Source organism: Halichondria panicea, chromosome 3 (genome assembly GCF_963675165.1).
Source record: "Halichondria panicea chromosome 3, odHalPani1.1, whole genome shotgun sequence".
NCBI lineage: Eukaryota > Metazoa > Porifera > Demospongiae > Suberitida > Halichondriidae > Halichondria > Halichondria panicea.
Window position 1 is genome coordinate 7,644,236 of NC_087379.1, and position 18,839 is coordinate 7,663,074.

The 18,839-nt window shown below is 45.5% G+C and overlaps 5 protein-coding genes across 6 annotated transcripts; 2 read left to right on the forward strand and 3 right to left on the reverse strand.

The window, feature by feature from the left end:
* Window positions 1–156: 156 nt before the first annotated feature.
* LOC135334113 (eukaryotic translation initiation factor 4 gamma 1-like) lies at window positions 157–8,869 on the reverse strand. Of its 2 annotated transcripts, XM_064529166.1 has the most exons (20): window positions 8,698–8,869; window positions 8,410–8,651; window positions 7,612–7,783; window positions 6,301–7,226; window positions 5,734–6,117; window positions 5,543–5,681; window positions 5,340–5,475; window positions 4,940–5,164; window positions 4,491–4,625; window positions 3,963–4,277; window positions 3,560–3,718; window positions 3,067–3,303; window positions 2,434–2,805; window positions 2,047–2,219; window positions 1,780–1,921; window positions 1,461–1,625; window positions 1,286–1,402; window positions 1,146–1,227; window positions 911–1,057; window positions 157–577 (listed from the first exon to the last, which is right to left on the reverse strand). In XM_064529166.1, the coding sequence occupies exons 3-20, from the start codon at window positions 7,683–7,685 to the stop codon at window positions 393–395; spliced, it is 4,113 nt and encodes a 1,370-aa protein (XP_064385236.1). In that variant the 5' UTR covers window positions 7,686–7,783; window positions 8,410–8,651; window positions 8,698–8,869; the 3' UTR covers window positions 157–392. The 2 variants fall into 2 exon arrangements, with proteins under 2 accessions (XP_064385236.1, XP_064385235.1); XM_064529165.1 differs by having other exon boundaries at window positions 7,612–7,818; window positions 8,410–8,869.
* Window positions 8,870–8,898: 29 nt separating this feature from the next.
* Window positions 8,899–10,854, forward strand: LOC135334116 (lysosomal amino acid transporter 1 homolog). Its single transcript, XM_064529170.1, has 6 exons — window positions 8,899–9,213; window positions 9,288–9,417; window positions 9,515–9,602; window positions 9,730–10,001; window positions 10,304–10,474; window positions 10,601–10,854. The coding sequence occupies exons 1-6, from the start codon at window positions 9,023–9,025 to the stop codon at window positions 10,778–10,780; spliced, it is 1,032 nt and encodes a 343-aa protein (XP_064385240.1). The 5' UTR covers window positions 8,899–9,022; the 3' UTR covers window positions 10,781–10,854.
* An 89-nt stretch (window positions 10,855–10,943) lies between these two features.
* On the forward strand, window positions 10,944–14,818 carry LOC135333159 (uncharacterized). The gene is made up of 13 exons (XM_064528072.1): window positions 10,944–11,147; window positions 11,306–11,435; window positions 11,483–11,570; window positions 11,619–11,893; window positions 11,953–12,123; window positions 12,472–12,630; window positions 12,740–12,951; window positions 13,147–13,276; window positions 13,344–13,404; window positions 13,828–13,854; window positions 13,918–14,192; window positions 14,249–14,419; window positions 14,593–14,818. Exons 1-13 carry the CDS (start codon window positions 10,960–10,962, stop codon window positions 14,764–14,766), a joined length of 2,061 nt encoding a protein of 686 aa, XP_064384142.1. The 5' UTR covers window positions 10,944–10,959; the 3' UTR covers window positions 14,767–14,818.
* A 110-nt stretch (window positions 14,819–14,928) lies between these two features.
* LOC135334115 (uncharacterized) lies at window positions 14,929–17,487 on the reverse strand. The gene is made up of 9 exons (XM_064529169.1): window positions 17,348–17,487; window positions 16,521–17,252; window positions 16,424–16,472; window positions 16,229–16,363; window positions 16,040–16,166; window positions 15,798–15,961; window positions 15,591–15,741; window positions 15,223–15,455; window positions 14,929–15,126 (listed from the first exon to the last, which is right to left on the reverse strand). The coding sequence occupies exons 1-9, from the start codon at window positions 17,375–17,377 to the stop codon at window positions 15,032–15,034; spliced, it is 1,716 nt and encodes a 571-aa protein (XP_064385239.1). The 5' UTR covers window positions 17,378–17,487; the 3' UTR covers window positions 14,929–15,031.
* Window positions 17,488–17,726: 239 nt separating this feature from the next.
* LOC135334122 (phosphatidylinositol N-acetylglucosaminyltransferase subunit P-like) lies at window positions 17,727–18,744 on the reverse strand. The gene is made up of 4 exons (XM_064529177.1): window positions 18,597–18,744; window positions 18,373–18,445; window positions 18,208–18,326; window positions 17,727–18,084 (listed from the first exon to the last, which is right to left on the reverse strand). Exons 1-4 carry the CDS (start codon window positions 18,688–18,690, stop codon window positions 17,975–17,977), a joined length of 396 nt encoding a protein of 131 aa, XP_064385247.1. The 5' UTR covers window positions 18,691–18,744; the 3' UTR covers window positions 17,727–17,974.
* Between the last annotated feature and the right edge of the window lie 95 nt (window positions 18,745–18,839).

Below are 18,839 nucleotides of genomic sequence, written 5' to 3' on the forward strand. Positions count from 1 at the left end.
GGTGGGGCTGGTCTGCCTGTTGGAAGGCATATGACGTCATACATCTCTATCGTTAATACTTCGAGGTCAGGCCGCCAACAACTGCAGATCAATTATAAGTGGGAGGAGCCGATTGCAGTTGGGCATCCTCGGTATCCAGCCGCGGGTTACACATGACAGTCTTCAGAATAAATTATACCAACAGTTTCACAATCAAGTCATTTTTGACACAATAATAATCACAAAATTATTCCAGCTGCGTGCTCATAATAAATTAAGACAGGACATATAAATTGCACAAATAATATATTAACACACACAACATTCAAAGAAACACCTACACAGAGAAAGAGAGACTGTCAAAGAACAACATCAACACATATTGCATGACTCTAAAATGGGAGGGTGTGTTGTCAAGACGCTCCAGCTTCATCTGATTCAGCACTAGCATTGTCCAACCATTCATAGAATGAGCGAGTGTTTTGAATACAGTTCCCTTTGCCATACTTCTCTGTGCCGTTGTCTTTCCACCAGCGGAAACTTTCTTCAGTAATCAACTCCTTATCGTAGAGCTCGTCGAACATCTGTTTGAGTAGCTCTGTGGGGGTGGGTGTGGTTAGGGGTGTGGTTACAGAAGTGGGGTTACTGTATAGCATAATAATGTACATACATCACACTTTGGCAAGCTATTTTTGGGAGGCCATAACTTCAATAAAAAGCAAGAACTATAAAAACTAAAAGATGCATTCTGTAGCTCTTGATACACCCTATCATAATTATGATATGCTTAGATCAAAAAGTTTTGGAAGAAAAAAACAGTTATTTTAACAAAAGATGAAGGATTATAGCCTTCTGCTAATTCTCACAAAGCACACAGCCCATTGCAGTCTCTCAGAATCAGGAATAACAAATGTGTTCGTAGAAGGCTTACTAGGGGGGTGCTCCAGCTTGGTGACGACCACTTGCAGGGCGTACAGTATCTGCACCTGCAACTCTCGATCCTCGTCTACGTACTTTTTGAGAACTGTTGCTCTCTTTACAAACATATCCTCGTTGTAAATGACGGAGGTACCAGAGCCTGAGGGCAGGGGAGGGGGGGGGGAGTATATAGTAAAGAAAAGGAGAGATAGTGGGGATGAAGTCAACCCGCACACACACATACATACCTGACACAGTGGCAGAGCAAATGGCGGTTGCTAGGGCATGAACAAAGTCAGGACTCTTGGAATTCCCCACAGCGCCAGATTTCTAGTGTGTGGGGGGGGGGCAATATCACATGACTCCAGTGTACAACGAAACCACTCACCTCTACCCAGTCAAATATATCATCAACAGTGTTGTCAGTACTGGAAATAAGCTCGGATAACTGTTGATAGTAGGTAGGGATTTGAGGGGCGGGTGTTGGGAGTAGAAACTGGAGGGACTACAGAGGGACATGACGTCATACACAATTGTACGCTATGGGGTGTGGTCTCACATACCTGCTTGGTGAGGAACTCTGATACGTCCTCTGAATTAACTCCTAATTGCGTCCACTCCAGTTTGGAGACCCCCCACAGTGATTGGACCTCCTCCTGTGATCCTAGACTTTGCCCACATTGCACTAGTATCTCGGCCACCATCACAGCTGCCTTACCAGACTCCACCTGTCAGCGGGAGAGGAATACAGTTTAAAACCATTTCACCTCACTTTCAAAAGCAAAAAACAGAAATTCTACTCTAATCTACGAGAGCCTAGTGCTTTCTCTAATAATAAGGTTTGTATTTCACAAAGGTTGTACTGTATTGTACGTGACTCACGAGTTCCGGAGGGGCCTGTGCTAGTGTGGAGAGGGGGAGGGCTGCGTGGGCGAAGACAGGAGAGAGGATCTCGGCCAGGTACGGCCATAGCTTGGGGAAATCCATGGCCAAGTCATCAGCTATCTCAAGCAGCTCGTTAAGTCTGAGGGGGGAGGGAGGTCATTATTTAAATTTAAGATACAATATCCAATCTAAAAATGGAGGGACATTAATTTCATGTAGTGAACATTATGTGTGTACCCAGACAACACTGACATAATGCCTCACCCGTCCAGGAACTTAGTCTGTGAGAGCAGTCCATCCTTGATCAGCTTCTCCATTAGCTTGCCAGCTGCTTGCCTTACTACCACCTTTTTCTCCAGTGAGTGCATGATGGCCTCTGAGACTAACACACTGAGCAGGCCAGGGGAGTGCATCTCAACCACACACTCGACTGCCTCCTACACACACACACACACATGAGAGAGGTCATACATGTAGCTACAAGGACTAGCTGTCAGTGATATTATTGTGGTTATGCTGTTTGGAAATTCTCTGTTGCAAGTGCACTCGATCCACTGTAAAAGCTGTAATCCCATACCATCCCACACACAATGACCGCACGCCATTGCCACAATACTAGACAGCATTACACGCTATAGATCAGACAAGTACCTTGATGTCAGCATTGTCTGCCAGCTCGTCCACAATGGTTCTTGTTTTCCGTTGTACAGTATCTTCGTCCAATGCATCTGGCTCTGGAGGAGGGGGTGGTTTGGGGGTGGGGCCACTCATGGAGCGTGAAGGTTTGTTGGTAAGCTTAGCAACGGCATCCAGAGCAGCTAGCATTTCACTGGTACTACTTCTCTTAGGACCAGACCCAGAGCCACGCCCACTAGGTCCCTTGTCTCGTTTAGAACCACTTGTACTCGAGCGTGATGGTTTCTTGTCCTTGTCACCCCCTCCTGGGGGGTTGGAGGGAGGGGGTTGGTTCCTAGACCACGCCCCTGGGCGCTGAGGACCGAGGGTGGGTGGGCCAAGCACAGCCTGTAGGGACACGGAGTGGTGTGTGTTACAGTCAGCTGCAATATAGTCAGTACTGTCTATACCTTAATGCAAGAGTAGATAAGAGTTGCTACCAATTTGAGCAAATTTTGTATTAACGCTAAATTAAGTCCACGCTAATAATTAAACGCATTTTGAATCTCATAAAAAAACGGGGAAATTTTTTTTGTACTTTTGAGAGTATGCTAAGCTCTTTTTTCTTCTGTATCTTTCATTCACCTTAATACTAACATTGTCACTCACTGTAGGGTCTTTCTTGTCCTTGCTCCTAAGTGCAGCTAGTCTCTTAGTGTCCACCTTCGGCTTCTCCCTGGACATTCTCTCTTTGTCCCCCTTAGTGGCATAGGTGGTATACTCCTCTTTACCCATTGGTCCACTTCTGCTGCGTCTGTCATCGCCTCGTTTACCGTACGACATAGCCTGGTGAGCCGCCACTATCCGTTTGTCCTCTTCCTCGGCTAACTTTGCCTCCGCATGGATCTGACGAGGTAATGAAGCAACTTATGAGCAATAGGTTACGTTACGTAGGAGCTGAAGTATTGCAAAAAGAGTAAAAAATCAGAATCTGACATAAGATTTGTTCAACACCTGTGAAGCTAGTACATGTATACACACACAATGACATGACATGTACATGATATACCTGACGTACAGGTACAGGGTACATGTACATGTACATGATGTACAAGTAAGGTAACACAACAGAAGTCTCATACATGTACTGACAGCTGTGTACCTGATCGATGGTCTTCAACCCGGAGGTCTGACTTAGTCGAGGGATCCATTCATTTCTACGCAACTCTTGAACGTCTTGAAGCATGAACTTTATCCTCGCTGGAATCTTGCCTCTCTTGATGATGTCATTAATCCTACCAAAGTAGCCATCAATCCGTTGCTGTGGGAACCAGAAAAACAATCTACATGTAACAGACAATCCAACCAAACAGCTACTAAATGCAACTTGATATTGGACGTTCCTAACACAAGTTATAGACATTTAAAGACAGCTCTGAAAACAGGCCTGATTTTGATGAAAACTCTGAAAAAGCACCCACTTACATGTATAGCAGCCCACCCACGCTTTTCACACTATGCAAATACACAAACAGAAGACAGAGAGACCACACCCCCTGACTCACCTTAGCCTCCGTGTGGTCGAGCTCCTTCCCTGTGGTGGTGATGAGGCGAGCGAAACACTCGAGACTCTCCTCATCCGATGATGACTTGAGCAGGCGCACGATACATTCGTGCATGATGGTCTCGGACAGCATCGTCAGTTTGAATAGCTCTCCTATAAACCGAATGTTCCCCAGTGACCTCCTACGCGACGTTGTGTCAAACTCTTCTAGCTCGGCTTCGAGACGTTTCTTGTCCTCGGGATTGGCGGCCTCATCGATGGCTATAGTCATCTCCAAGTGTTGTTCGTCTTCTTTCTTGTTCTTCTCAAACTCAATCTAACAGGGGAGGGGGTTAGGTTGTGTTTATAAGCACGTGTACTGATAATCAAGGGTAGCTCTGAAAACAGGCCTCATTCTGAATAATGACCCACTTTAATATATAGCCACTTTTTTTTCTCCAAAAAATGAAACATTTTGGGCCCAGTACTGACAATTTGATCACCAGCACACATGATTACGTCCCAGCTACATTCCCCAGACCACACCCACCTGACACTTGGTGAGCAGCTCTCGTCTGAAGTTGGTCTGCTTTATCTTGCCATTATCCTCATACTCCACTTTTAGAGGACTGAGCACCTTACACAGGTTGGCATAGGCTATGCTGAAGCTGGGCTCCTCCAAGGCCTGGGGGGGTCATGTACATGTACAAACAATTTAGACAAGTACGAGGCATAATGTTATCCTCGACATCTGCTGAACACACACTAGTACCAAGGACGTATAAAAAGAGAGAGGACATGCAACTGACTATCAACCCTACGTGTGAGCAAAAAGCTACAGACCAGATATATACTATGCACTGTACACAAAAATCTATTAATAGAATTTATTTTTAGATATTACTACCGCCCCCTTTAGTTTTTGCTCGCAAGCTGTTGCATGCCCTCTCTCTTTTTATACGCCCTTGCTAAGCACACAGACTACGGTAGAAGACATACCTTTGTGAAGATTTTGTCTATGCAGACTTGCAGCCGCTCCTGAGTGTTGATGGCTAACTCGAGCGCTTGCTCAGCGAGTTTCTGGAACTTTGTGGGCGTGAGTTTGTTGAGGATGCCCTGAAACTTTCGATACAAGTCCATAGTCTCTTTATCATCGCCCGTCATCTCGGCTAGGGTTTCTTGAGGCCGCACCCACCTCTTCTCCGCCTTGTGTAGATCCACCTTCTGTAAGGGGGGGGGGGGGGGGGGGGTGGTGATCCATACTGGTCGGTTATGATGGTTAGTACTAAACACAATATAAAAAAGGCTTAATATCGATAAAGATATTTTTATTTCACTGTACAACAACAGAGAGCTAATTGTATAGAGTATCAGCTACACGCTCGTCATTGTAGCTCACCTCTGTCCCTATTGGTTGATGAGAGATCCTCTTCGGCTCAGAGCCTCTACGCATCCCTCCTCCACCGCCACCACCACCACCGCCACCACTCTTCTTGCCACCATAGCCCATCATAGGTGCTGAAGGAGAGGGGCCCCTGTGCACACACACAAATACAATACAACATAAAACCTTTTTTATTATTATTTATTTTGCAAACTTACTTTAACAGCGCTTGCCCTCCTCCAATCTGGAACACATCAAAGACCTTCTTGAGGCCAGCTGGAGGTTCTTGACACGCCCTGTCCCCGGCAAATCTGAGCAGAAAGTCTCGATCATACTTCTTAGGTTTGTCCTCATCAACTGGAGAATATTATATAAATATTATAACAGAAGCAATCTACTCCACGCTTACCAGGGGGCTCGATGACAGTCTGCACAGGGGGTTGTGTCTTCATCGGGGGTTGTGTCTTCACTGGGGGTTGCTTCACAGGAGGTTGTGTTTTCACAGGGGGTTGCTTCACTGGGGGTTGTGTTTTCACTGGAGATTGCTTCACAGGGGGTAGTGTCTTCACTTGGGGTTGCGTCTTCACTGGGGGTTGTGGCTCCACAGCGCTGACCACTTCAGGTTCAGGTTCGGATTTTGGTTCAGGTATAACGACCTTCTTGACCTCTGGTACCTCCTCCTTGACCTTAGGTACCTCTTCCTTGACCTCAGGGGCAGCAGGAGTGGGCTTCTCCACAGGAAGTGTGTTGACTGTTTCCTGTTCTACTGCAACCTTCACTTTAGGAAGTGTCTCTGTGGATCGTGGATGAATAAGCCACCAGCATATTAGAGAATGGCAGGTGCTACCTTCTCTATTAGTAACATCACATTAACATCAACTAGAAGCAATTTCTATATATACATGTATCAAGAAATGAAATGGCATTTATTGTTAGCGTACTATTATTGATGTCATTTCAACACTACAGTCAGTACCTGGTGTGGGTGGTGCTTCAACAGGCACTGTGGGGGGTGGTTTCACCAGCGGCTCCTCCGCCAATGGTACCATTAGCTCTGTGGGGGGTGGTTCCAGGGGAGTCGTGGGCTCAGCGCTAACAATCTCCTCCTTGGTCTTCTCCACACCACCACCGTTAATGACAGGGGCTTCCCCCTCTCCAGTCTTGACCTCATCAGGACGTCGGATTATAGCATTGGGACGAAACTCTGTCACCGGTGGCGGTTGCACCACAAGAGCGGGCCGAAACTCTTGAGCTATTGGTTGCCTAGGTACAAAGACAGGGGAAGATGTGTTCATGGCATGCACTTGGGTTATGAATGTTTGTGCAATTTCAGGTCTTTGGGCATTCATTTTCGGGTCTGGCAGGAGGCCACCCTGAGGCGCAGTGGGTGGGGCACTAGACACAGGGGGTGGGCTACTGCCCGTTTTTGCTTTGCTAAGTTTCACTTCGGTCCCAGTGTTGGGATCCACAATTTTGATTGCTTTCGAGACTTTCTTTGCAGCTGGCAGTGTTTTAGGCTGAGCTGGGACAGGGTAGGTGACTTGACTATTGGCGACAAGGCCTGTGCTAACCGGCATTGGTGGCTGTATCGGCATACCGGCCACAACTGCTGGGTTGCTCAGGTTCATAGGGTTAATTTGTTGAGGAATTTGCTGCTGATGACCGAGTAAATGCTGCTGATAGAGGGCGTACTGATTAGGGTGGAGTCCAATAACCTGAGGCTGCTGGTACGGGGTGTACATCGGGGATCGTATGAACTGTGTTCCAGCGGGTGCAGTGGTGGAGAGAGCTTGCTGTTGGCCGGGGTAATGGAGCAGCCCTGCGTTGGGCATCATCCTGGGGCCTACTGTTTGCCCTGAAGGTACTTGAGAGCGAGGCGTCATCTGAGCGGAACGGTAACGCCTGTGTAGAGAGAGAGGTATGATAAGCTAATTATAGCTAATTGACCAACACAATTTAACGTACAAAAATTAACAGTATACAGAGCTAGACAACACTCGCAGCTAAATAAAGTCTAAATAACGTCTGACACATGATCGCAACAGTAGCAAGCTATGATGATACTAACCCTTCCCTACCGTATTGCTATATAGAATGATTTGCGAGCATAACATAGCGAGGGTTGTTCAATTCACAAAACCTAAAATTTAATTATTACTAGTAAATACACACGATCCTTGTCAGAACGCAATAGTTGATCGCAAAAGTCAAATTTTTTGTCGATTTGGCTGATTTTTCACCAGCAAAATATTCTAGTAATACGGTAACTCTGCTATATACAACTAACGGTTGATCGCTGTTACGACCACGTCCGCCGGACCGTGGGCGGTAGCCGCCTCCCGAGTACTGTTGGGTGGTCATGGTGGGTGTGGTCAATGATATACTAATCGATGACCTGAATCTAACGTCTGACTATGAGAATGAATGCTCCTGAGCTCCAGGGTGACCTATAGTGTGGGCTGTGTGTGTGGTGGGTGGTGACCTATAGTGTGGGCTGTGTGTGTGTGTGGGGGGGGGTGGTGACATATAGTGTGGGCTGTGTGTGTGTGTGTGTGTGTGGTGACCTATAGTGTGGGCTGTGTGTGTGTGTGGGGGGGTGGTGACATATGTGTAGGCTATGTGTGTGTGTGTGTGGGGGGGTGGTGACCTATAGTGTAGGCTGTGTGTGTGTGTGTGGGGGGGTGACCTATAGTGTAGGCTGTGTGTGTGTGTGGAGGGGGGGGGTGACCTATAGTGTAGTGTGTGTGTGTGTGGGGGGGGTGACCTATAGTGTAGGCTATGTGTGTGTGTGTGTGTGTGTGTGGGGGGTGGTGACCTATAGTGTAGGCTGTGTGTTATGTAACTATGTTAGGATTGCACAATTATGACTGGGCAGTACAGGGAAATCACACAACAGTACACTACACACTAAGAGGGGGTGGGAGAGGGTTTAAAGGTCAAGCTCAATAACAACTAGATGCAGGCAAACTTCTACGCACTATGCAATACAGTGTACCTATGTGTGTCTTACTACTATATAGTTAATGTACACTGTATATGTTATCTTAGCGGTGGTGTGTGTGTGTGTGGGGGGGGGGGGGCCCACCTGTGTGGCCGGTTCTAACAATTCTGATCGCCTGAGGTGGTGACCAGGTCTACACAGTCTGTCTCTAATGGTGATAGAGGGACGAGGTGTGTGTGGGGTGGTGTGGGCGTGTACGAGCCTCGGACAGACACTGGGTGTGTGTGAGCAGGGAAGAGACAGTCTCTAGTGGTGACCTGACACGGAGGGGGCTCTTAGCTTGAGGGCTCAGGGGACTTGACTGTGTAGAATCGTTGATGACGGGTCTATTAACTTAACAATCAAGAGTCGATTATAGTGGATTTCACTGACTTGCTGTGGGTCTCTGGTCTTCTTGTGTGTAAATACGTTGTATCTAGTCTTGTTACTATTACTTACTAACCTATAGAAGCTAGAATAAAGCCGATCCGAGAGGATACAGATGGTTAAGGTCTTGTGCCTATCGTAGGAAAGGCATAAAGGAAGCATGGACTTGTTCCAATTACAAGTATTGGTAGATCTCCGTGTGAAATTTCTCGGAAATTTCATAACTATGGGCTACATTATGTGAACAAAGAGAGATAAATATAGATACATGTGTGTTAGGTAGATTCACTGCTCTTAGGCTATATTTATCGCTTCAGCTGATAGCCTACGGATGGATGGACTACTGTGGCTGCAAATCAACGAGACCAACTTGTCAAGCTCCTGTCCTAGCAATGTGACTGACCCCCAGACCTCAGGCTGGGTGTTTGTAGTGTTTGGAGAATGTGTCGTGAACTTAAGACAATGGTTTGCCTTCTGGATAGGGCTCAGCTCCATTCTCTTCTGGCTTGTGGCACAAGTACCGTGAGTGTATGTGTGCCCTCAGGCTCTGTATTAGCATACGCTAAGTGTGTGTGACTATACGTATGTACATGCAGTCAGTTGGTGAAGAATTGCCGCACTGGTAAGGGGGACGAAGCTCTGTCCTTCTGGTTCCTGCTGCAGTGGTTCCTCGGAGACGCTACCAATCTATTAGGAGCCCTTCTGTCGCACCAGTTGGGCACTCAGGTAAATATTTCGTCAGTGCTGTGAATCCATCACCTGATATATTCATCATTATGCATGGTAAGCATCACTAACAACTTTTCCTTGTATGTACATGTAGATTGCCACGGCTGTGTACTTCGTTATCATGGACAGTATCACAATGCTACAGTTCCTGTATTACGTTATAAAAAATCAAGGAGTCAAAGGTATTAGCAATCCTCCCCGTGACAGTCACACCACCCACCCACCCACCCACACACACACACACACACACACACACACACACACACACACCCACCCACACACACACACACACACACACACACTGCATAGGGCTTCTCAACTGCTGCAAGATGAAGAAGAGTCCTACATTACTGGCTGGTCTCCTCCCTGGAGTAGTGTGTGGTCTCCTCCTGGCCTCCCAGGGTCCCTCACTGTGGACACACTCCTATCAGACTCCACCCTGGACCGGGAGAACACTCAAGGATATTGACATCAAAGACGTGTTTGATGTGAATGACCCTGAGGCCATAGCTGGGTATGTGCTGGGCTGCATCTCAGCTATCCTCTATGTCATGTCCAGGGTCCCCCAGATCGTCAAGAACGTGAGAGCATGCACACTAACTTTGAGTGGCCATTTTATTATAATGACGGTAGAATGGGTTGTAGAATTACAGTAGAATGATTAGTTACTAGAATATTTTGCGGGTAAAAAACCTTTGCGAATGAGCCAAATCAGCAGAAAATTTTACCATTTGTGGGCAAAGATCGTGTGTATTTACTAGTAATAATTTAGGTTTGGCGGTGTTGCGAATTGATCAACCCTCGCATAGTTCGCAAATGTTTGATGCTCGCAAAACTTCTGGTACAGTAGAATACAATAGAACATGTCTGTCTTCTCTTGCAGTTTAGACGATGCTCTGTAGAGGGTCTCTCTCCCGTCATGTTTGTGCTGGCCATACTGGGCAATGTAACGTATGGACTGGGTATATTCCTCTACTCTGTGGACCCAGTCTTCCTCCTACAACGACTGCCCTGGCTCGTGGGAAGTGTGGGGACCCTCTTCTTTGACTTCACTGTATCCTATAGCATGTGTGTGTACAATGACTTCACTGTGCCCTGGATGACACACATGGGAATTATGATCACACATTTCCTGGTAGAACTATGATCACGTTATGTGTTCTCCTTCACCTGGCAACAGATTCTGCTCCAGTTTCTGATGAGTGTATGCAGACGTCATGCCCGTCACCTGTATCTAGGGGTGGAGGGGGGAGAGACTGAGCCGCTACTAAGTCATGTGAGCAGCACGAGTGAGAAGAGTTTACAGGTGGCCAATCAGAATAAGAGAAGGAGAGGAAGTATCTCTCCAGATCGTGGATAGATATCAGACTGATATATTTCATTTTTGTATACTTATCATGTTTGGCAGGTAAATAATATTATTTATTAAGACTGTTAGGTCATTAGTACCAGCCCCACCCCTCTTTCTTTAGAAAGGGATTTCCCCCAGTTGTGTGCCCCACACACGACCTTGTATAGCTAGCTATCTATCTGTTGGCTATGGCGTTCTTCCTGCAAGAGGACTGGACTGACTACTACAATGAGAGCTGCTCTGAGAACATCACTGGTCCCCTGGGATCTTGGTGGGTGCACAAGGCCTTTGGGCAGTGCATAGGCAATGTGAGACAGTGGTTTGCCTTCTGGATTGGTCTCAGCTCCATCCTCTGCTGGATGATGGCCCTCATCCCGTGAGTCTGTTCCCCCCCCTCCCCCGTGGCCCACCCTTCTGTGTGTGTGTGTGTGTGTGTGTGGTAGGGATACTGTGGCTGCACTGTTGACAGCTAGCTAGCTACAATCTGTAGAAGGGGGGGGTGGGGCTGCTAGTTTCATCTTTATTGTCCCACAGGCAACTGGTAACTAACTGTCGGACAGGGAAGGCAGACGAAGCTCTGTCAGTGTGGTTTCTCATGCAGTGGATGATGGGTGACCTCACCAACCTACTAGGAGCTGTACTCACAGGGCAACTCTTCACACAAGTACGACTTCTATAGACTCAATATACACATAACCACTGACCCAACAGATTGCTACAGCAGTGTACTTTCTGATGATTGATTGTGTCATTGTCTCTCAGTATTTCTACTATCTCATTAAGAATCAAGGAGTCCAAGGTGTGGCTCTTTCATTGTACCATGTATAGCTATGTATTGTTTTAATAGGTCTTCGTAGTTTCTTCAAAGACAAGCCTCAAGTACTGGCTGGTCTTCTCCCCGGAGTGGTGTGTGGTCTCCTCCTGGCCTCCCAGGGCCCCTCACTGTGGACACACTCCTATCAGACCCCACCCAGGACCGGGAGAATACTGCAACAGAGCCGGGAGATTGACTGGGAAGATATCTTTGATTTCGACGATGCAAAAAGTGTTGCTGGGTATGTGCTGGGATGCATCTCTGCTGCTTTCTATGTCTTTGCACAAATCCCTCAGATTATAAAAAATGTGAGTATCATTGTATAAATGTAACCTCCAAAGCAATTTTGTTGTAATTATCTATGCAGTGCAGACGATGCTCTGTAGAGGGTCTTTCTCCAATCCTGTTCATACTGGCCATGATGGGAGAAATCACGTACTGTCTGGGTATATTCCTCTACTCTGTGGACCCAGTGTTCCTATTGCAGAGATTGCCCTGGATTGTGGGGAGTGGTGGGGCATTGGTCTTTGAGTTCACTGTATCCTCTATAATTGTATACATCAACTAGTCAACATTACTCTATACAGCATATAGTGTGTGTGTGTGTGTGTGTGTGTGTGTGTGTGTGTGTGTGTGTGTGTGTGCGTCGTGCGTGCGTGCGTGCGTGTGTGTGTGTGTGTGTGCGTCGTGCGTGCGTGCGTGCGTGTGTGCGTGTATGGGTATGTGTGTGTGTGCGTGTGTGCGTGTATGGGTATGTGTGTTTGTACCTCAGTATAATTATAATAATTATAGTTAATATGTGTGCATTGTAATGTACCTATATATAGTGTGTGTATGTGTGTGTTTGTACCTATAGTATATTGTTATGGCCTTAGCTATTGCTCAGATAGTGGTGCAGTTTGTGGTGAGCTGGATTGCTAAGTGTCGCCGCGTCAAACAAGTGGAGGAAAAGGAGCCATTGTTAGCAGTTCGTTACAATAAGTACGAGGAAACTGAACATTCTGATACAGAGATTTTTGTAGATAAAACAAATCGAACAGTGGTATAATATTCATTACTTGTTTTTTGTTTGAGTGGACACATGACACTATCATTATATATACACCATTGGAATAAATATGCTAAGTTGACATGTGAGATACACATAGATCTAGCTAGTTTTGGCTAAAGCTATACTTATGGCGTTCTTCCTGCAAGAGGACTGGACTGACTACTACAATGAGAGCTGCTCTGAGAACATCACTGGTCCCCTGGGATCTTGGTGGGTGCACCAGGCCTTTGGGCAATGCATAGGCAATGTGAGACAGTGGTTTGCCTTCTGGATTGGTCTCAGCTCAATCCTCTGCTGGATGATGGCCCTCATCCCGTGAGTCTGCTCCCCTTCTGTGTGTGTGTGTGTGTGTGTGTCTGCAAAGAAGCGGCTATAGCAATAATTATATGATTTAGTTTTAGCCTTTGCTAGTTTTGAGCTAGCTAGCTGTGAGGTATTGATAAATATAGGGGGGGTGGGGCTGGCTGCTGGCTAGATAATTATGTGTGTCAGGATTAATTTATAATGTAGGCAACTGGTGACGAACTGTCGGACTGGGAAGGCAGACCAGGTGCTCTCAGTGTGGTTCCTCATGCAGTGGGTGATAGGGGACACTACTAACCTACTAGGAGCCATCCTAACAGACCAACTCTTCACGCAAGTAAGCCAATGTTTGAACGACAAGTGCACTAGACTTTAATACACATGATTGACCGTTTATTATTCAGCTTGCCACGGCTGTGTACTTTGTACTGATAGACTGTGTCTCTGTGTCACAATACATCTACTATATGTGACAGGGCCTAGGAAAACAACCCTTATGGAGCAAACTAATAATGTTCAGTACACTACAAAGTAAAATATTTAGAGCTATTTTAGGATTTTGGTTTTCTTTCATAAGAAGTAACTTCAATATCTCCTCTAACTAAAAAAAAAATTTTTTTATCTGAAAATTTTTTGTATAGCCGTTACAAGGCAGCCATTGAATTTTTTCATGCTGTTCTTATATGCAGATAGAACTTGGAACATTAGTTTCTCAAAACGGTAGGTCAATACTGTCCCCCTTTCACCCGAAAATATTTTGGGGTAGGAAGGTGCAAAGTGAGTGATATTGTAATCAATTTGAAGCTTAAGCACTGCTTTATTTAATTAAGCAATAAAATACAATTAATTAGTTTGCTCCATAAGGGTTGTTTTCCTAGGCCCTGTCACATATTATCAAGAACCAAGGACTCAAAGGTGTTGCCTAGTGTATAGTAGCCACGCAATTGTTGTACCATACAATGCATGGAATGTGCTCAGGTCTTCGTAGCTGCTACAAGGACAAGCCGACATTACTGGCTGGTCTTCTCCCTGGGGTGGTGTGTGGTCTCCTCCTGGCCTCCCAGGGTCCCTCACTGTGGACACACTCCTATCAGACTCCACCCAGGACTGGGAGAATACTGCAACAAAGCCGGGAGATTGATTGGGGGGATGTGATTAACTTTGCTGACCCACGAGATGTTGCTGGTTACGTATTAGGCTGCATCTCTGCTGCATTCTACTTTTTTTCAAGGGTTCCACAAATTGTAAAAAATGTGAGTTACTAGTCTTGTGCTATAGTCATCATGCACTCTCTTATTATTGTATACAGTTCAGACGATGCTCTGTAGATGGTCTCTCTCCATTGCTGTTCACGCTGGCCATACTGGGCAATGTGACATATGGACTGGGTATATTCCTCTACTCTGTGGACCCAGTCTTCCTCCTACAGCGACTGCCCTGGATTGTGGGGAGCGTGGGGACCCTTGTCTTTGACTTCATTGTATCCTATATAGAATACATGTCTCTCTATTATTATACAGCATTGTCGCAACAACATGCATGCAGTTACAAGGACTTCTCAGAATTCTAAAATTGTACTTTTTTCACATAATTTTACGACTGTATCGTGCTGGTGGCTACAAGGTTGTTATTCTCAATTGAGGTTGTGTACAGATTATGGGACAGTTTGCAGTGAGCTGGCTGGCTAGGTGTCGCCATGACAAGCAAAGGGATGCAGAGAAAGAGCCGCTACTGACTGTCCGCTATCACAGAACATACAAACCATTAGCTAGTGAGGAACATGCTGACGAGATGAAAGTAGACACTAAAAATGATGCATTCCCATAGCAACACTTGTCCTGTTTGGGTCGTAACAATAATAAAAATTTTTTATAGTTTATACAGGTTGCATTGCCAGATTATAATTATAAAACACTGACGTCATAAAAATTATTTCTTAGTTAAACTGATCATGCATTGCTGCAATAATTATGTAATGATGTTTGCCAATTTTGAGTCATAATGATTATTTATACAACAATAATATTAAACATTCTTGTGCAACAATAAATACAGCGTGCTCGAGTACAATTACAAAAATATCATTGTCCAGTTAATAATCTCCAAACGAGACCTTTGTACCCTGGTACTGCTGTATTGCCCCCGACCTTGAGGGGGGAGCACCTCGACCACGCCCACCACCTCGTCCTGTAGAGAGATCACATGACAATAAATACACGTGTAATCAAACAGAATGATTAACATTACTGTCTACAATACTCAAGATGATATTAAACTTCTCACCTCTTCCGCCACCACGTCCTCTGCCACGCCCACCACTATAACCACCACCACCGTATCCTCCACCGCCACCACCGTATCCTCCACCGCCACCACGTCCCCCGCCTCGTCCACCACTGTCCCTCGGTTTGTCCTCAGCGAACCTGAGTCCGATGTTGAAGCCATCAATCTCCTGGCCATCTAAGTCAAGAGCTTTCTTAGCCGTGGGCAGGTCATCAAAAGTGATGAAGCCAAAACTGAAATAGTGAGAGACACACAGTCAGTGAAAAGAAACGTTGAATTAACATCGATAGGAAGTATTTAGCGGGGACAAGGCCATAATTACCTTAAGTAACAAATTATAATGATAGGCTATAATTAAAACAAATTACCCTCTCTTCTCTCCAGTTTCCCTGTCCTTGGGCAGGTAGATGTCGTTTGCCTCAGGGAAGTACTCTTGTAGTGTGCTGACTTCAGTCTCCTTCCACAGGTTCCGTACAAACAGCTTGTTAGTAGGTCCAGGGCTTGGGCCTGCTCCGCGTCCTGTGTGCACCAAGCCACTATCACAGGCCGCAACACATGACATCACAAGCACATACCTCCACGCCCACCTCTGGGTGTTCCCCGGCCTCGTTCACTGCCACCTGGTGTTCGAGGAGTTGCAATGTCCAGCCTCAGCTCACGACCTCCTAGATCTCCACCATTGAGGCTTTCCATTGCCTTTTTGGCTTCTTGCCCAGACGAGAACTCTGCGTATCCATATCTATAGGAAGGAGGGGACATTAACAACAGGTTCTGTGCTATAATCATACAAAAAATATAGGGAAAAAGTTTTTCATACCCTTTAGACCGTCCTCCTGAAGTGATAATTCGTACAGAGTCAGGAGTGTAGCCACCATTGCTAAAGTATTCAGTGAGATCCTCCTCTCCGATGTCAAACGATAGATTTCCAACAAACAGCGTGGAGACTGCAAGAACAATAAATAATTATACTCAATACGATGTCACCTCAATCAGTCACAGAACTCACCCTCTCCAACACCATTCTCAGCCTCTTCCTGTCGTGGTTTCTTGGCGGGTGTGGTTGCAACAACGGCCTTCTTTCTCTTCCCCAGCAGACCAACTTCTTCCTCCTCCGAAGACTCGGCAGAACTGCTATCATCATCTGAACAGAAAATGAAACAACATTAAACCTAACATACATTATAGCTTGCATTACTGTCACCTGATGATTCTTCTGTTTTGCTTTTCTTTGCGGGCTTCTCAACTTCCATCTATTAAAAGGAGCACTCATAAATATTACTACACACTTGACCTCTCACCTCTTCATCGTCAGAGTCGTCATCACTAGAGTCATCATCGGAATCTGCTGGCTTCTTTCCATTCGTCTTTTTGACCTCCTTCTTTTTGCTACTCGCCTCCTCTTCACTATCAGACTCACTCGAGCTATCTTGTTTCTTGGCGGGTGTTGCCTTTGCCTTGGCAGCTGCTGGTTTTTTGGAGGTTGTTTCATCTTCACTCTCATCCTCGCTCTCATCAGAGTCATCACTGCTCTCATCTACAGGGGCTGATTTCTTGCCGGGGGTAGTCTTGGCTGCTCCCTTTACTGGTTTTTCGTCTTCAGACTCTGAAGAGCTGTCGCTTGGTGGTGGTGGTTTTGCTTTAGCTGGAGTACCTTTCTTTGACTTGACAGGTTTTGTTACAACCACCTCTTCATCATCGCTAGACTCAGAACTGGACGGCTGCTTTTTCTTATTATTTGCTTTCTTGGTTTTTGCTGGTGGTTGCTCATCTTCGCTTTCACTTTCACTTTCACTGGATGCAACTTCAGCTTTTTTCAGCATTGCCTTAGATTTTGATACTTTAGTTTCCTCTTCGCTGTCACTATCAGAGGAACTCTCTTCTTTGGTAACCTTTTTGGATGGCTTAGATAGTTTTTTGGTTGCCTTTGATTTTTTTGTCTTTGCCGGTGTTGTAACTTCTGCTGGAGGGGGCACCTCAGCATACTTCTGCTTCTTGGATTTCATTTTCTTGTCGAGAACAGCAACATCAGTCTGCAAAGACAGTGGAAGTTAAAATTAATTTTTTTAATAATGGAGACACAGATCTAGCCAAGAGAATTCATCTGGGTACTAAACTATTAAAGTACCTTCTTCTTGTCCTTAGTTTTGGTACCCATGGTCAGTCAATGTCCTCAGATACAGGTGCACACAAGAGAGAGGTTTTTGTCCTCTTGCTATAATAAAGCCACGTGGTTTAGTACTACACGTGGAGAAGCATCTTGAGCATGCGCAAAGAGCTCTAACACTGTCCCTGGTGGGCATGCGCAGTTGCGGTGTAGAATTTAACTGATTAGCATCTGTTGCCACTGTTATCACACTGCAAAAATGTTGTGAGAAAATGGGGGAAGTACATGTAAGGTTTCTCTTAAACACCAAAAAGGACGTGAAAACAAGACGGGTTGGTGTAGTTGGGCAGGTTCCAACCAACGCGCGCTCATGGTTGGGTATCACTAGTACTGTAAACAATTTTGGCGATTTTACTCTCATTAGAAACAGCAGAAATTAATCAAAAATTCGGAAAAATACGGGAGGAATTGGAGGAACAAAGAAAGAAAGAAGGGGGTACAGTACCCAACCCTAACTATTAGCACCATACACAAATGCAGCAAGGATAAATATTGGTCCAGTTGGAGGGCTATAAAATAATTGTTCGATTTAATGTTCTCCATGTAATGTTCTCCAGAGCTCTCCCACACAATCAGGTAGTGGATTGATCAGTGCTTCTTTGCAAACATGAGCTTGTTGACCTCAGTGATGGGTATGTCATAGAGAGGTGGTACAGACGTACCAATACTGGCCGGTTGGGGTGGTAGGGAGTAGGAATCTGTGTAGTGGGGGGAGGGAGGGTATCATAGGTGATTTATAGGGTATACAAATGGTATATTATATCAGCTATATTATTACATTTGTCACTGCACACATGATGGTTTGACCCCATCAAACTGACCAGTAATGTTCCTGAGATCATCTGGTGCTGGTACCATGAGAAGGTTGGCTCCAATGTAGAGAAAGAAGATCATTGTGAAGCACACACAGCCAAACACAGGCACTGCAACAGCCCAGTACCTGCATAATAACAATTCGATAAATGTAATGATTCACGAGTAGTTACTTCTGAGGGTAGTAGCTGAATCCAATGAAGGTCAGCCAATCGTTGGGGAGGAACGCCCAGAGCAGAAACACACCTACACAAATTAATTGCTGATTTATAATTATTGTAACATTATCAAACAGCTAGTTTCGATAATTGGACGTTCCTAACACAAGTATGGCCTCTGATCCTACAGATAGCTGATCTAAGCACACATAATTAGTGTAACAGGTTTGTGCACACACCTAGCAGTAGGTAGGATCCTAGGTACAGCACAAACCCATAAGTGGCTCTCTCTGAGCTTGTGTTGGGGGAAGCTCTTCTCTCATCAGAGACCATGGCTGATTACAGCTTATGTGTTTACGATCTTTACCAAAACAATAAAAGGCTGGTCAGAGACGACATCATTACCATAATTATCATTTTTGTCAATCATTAATTTTGATTTTTAGCCGCCCTCATAAAAATAATTTTCACACACACACACA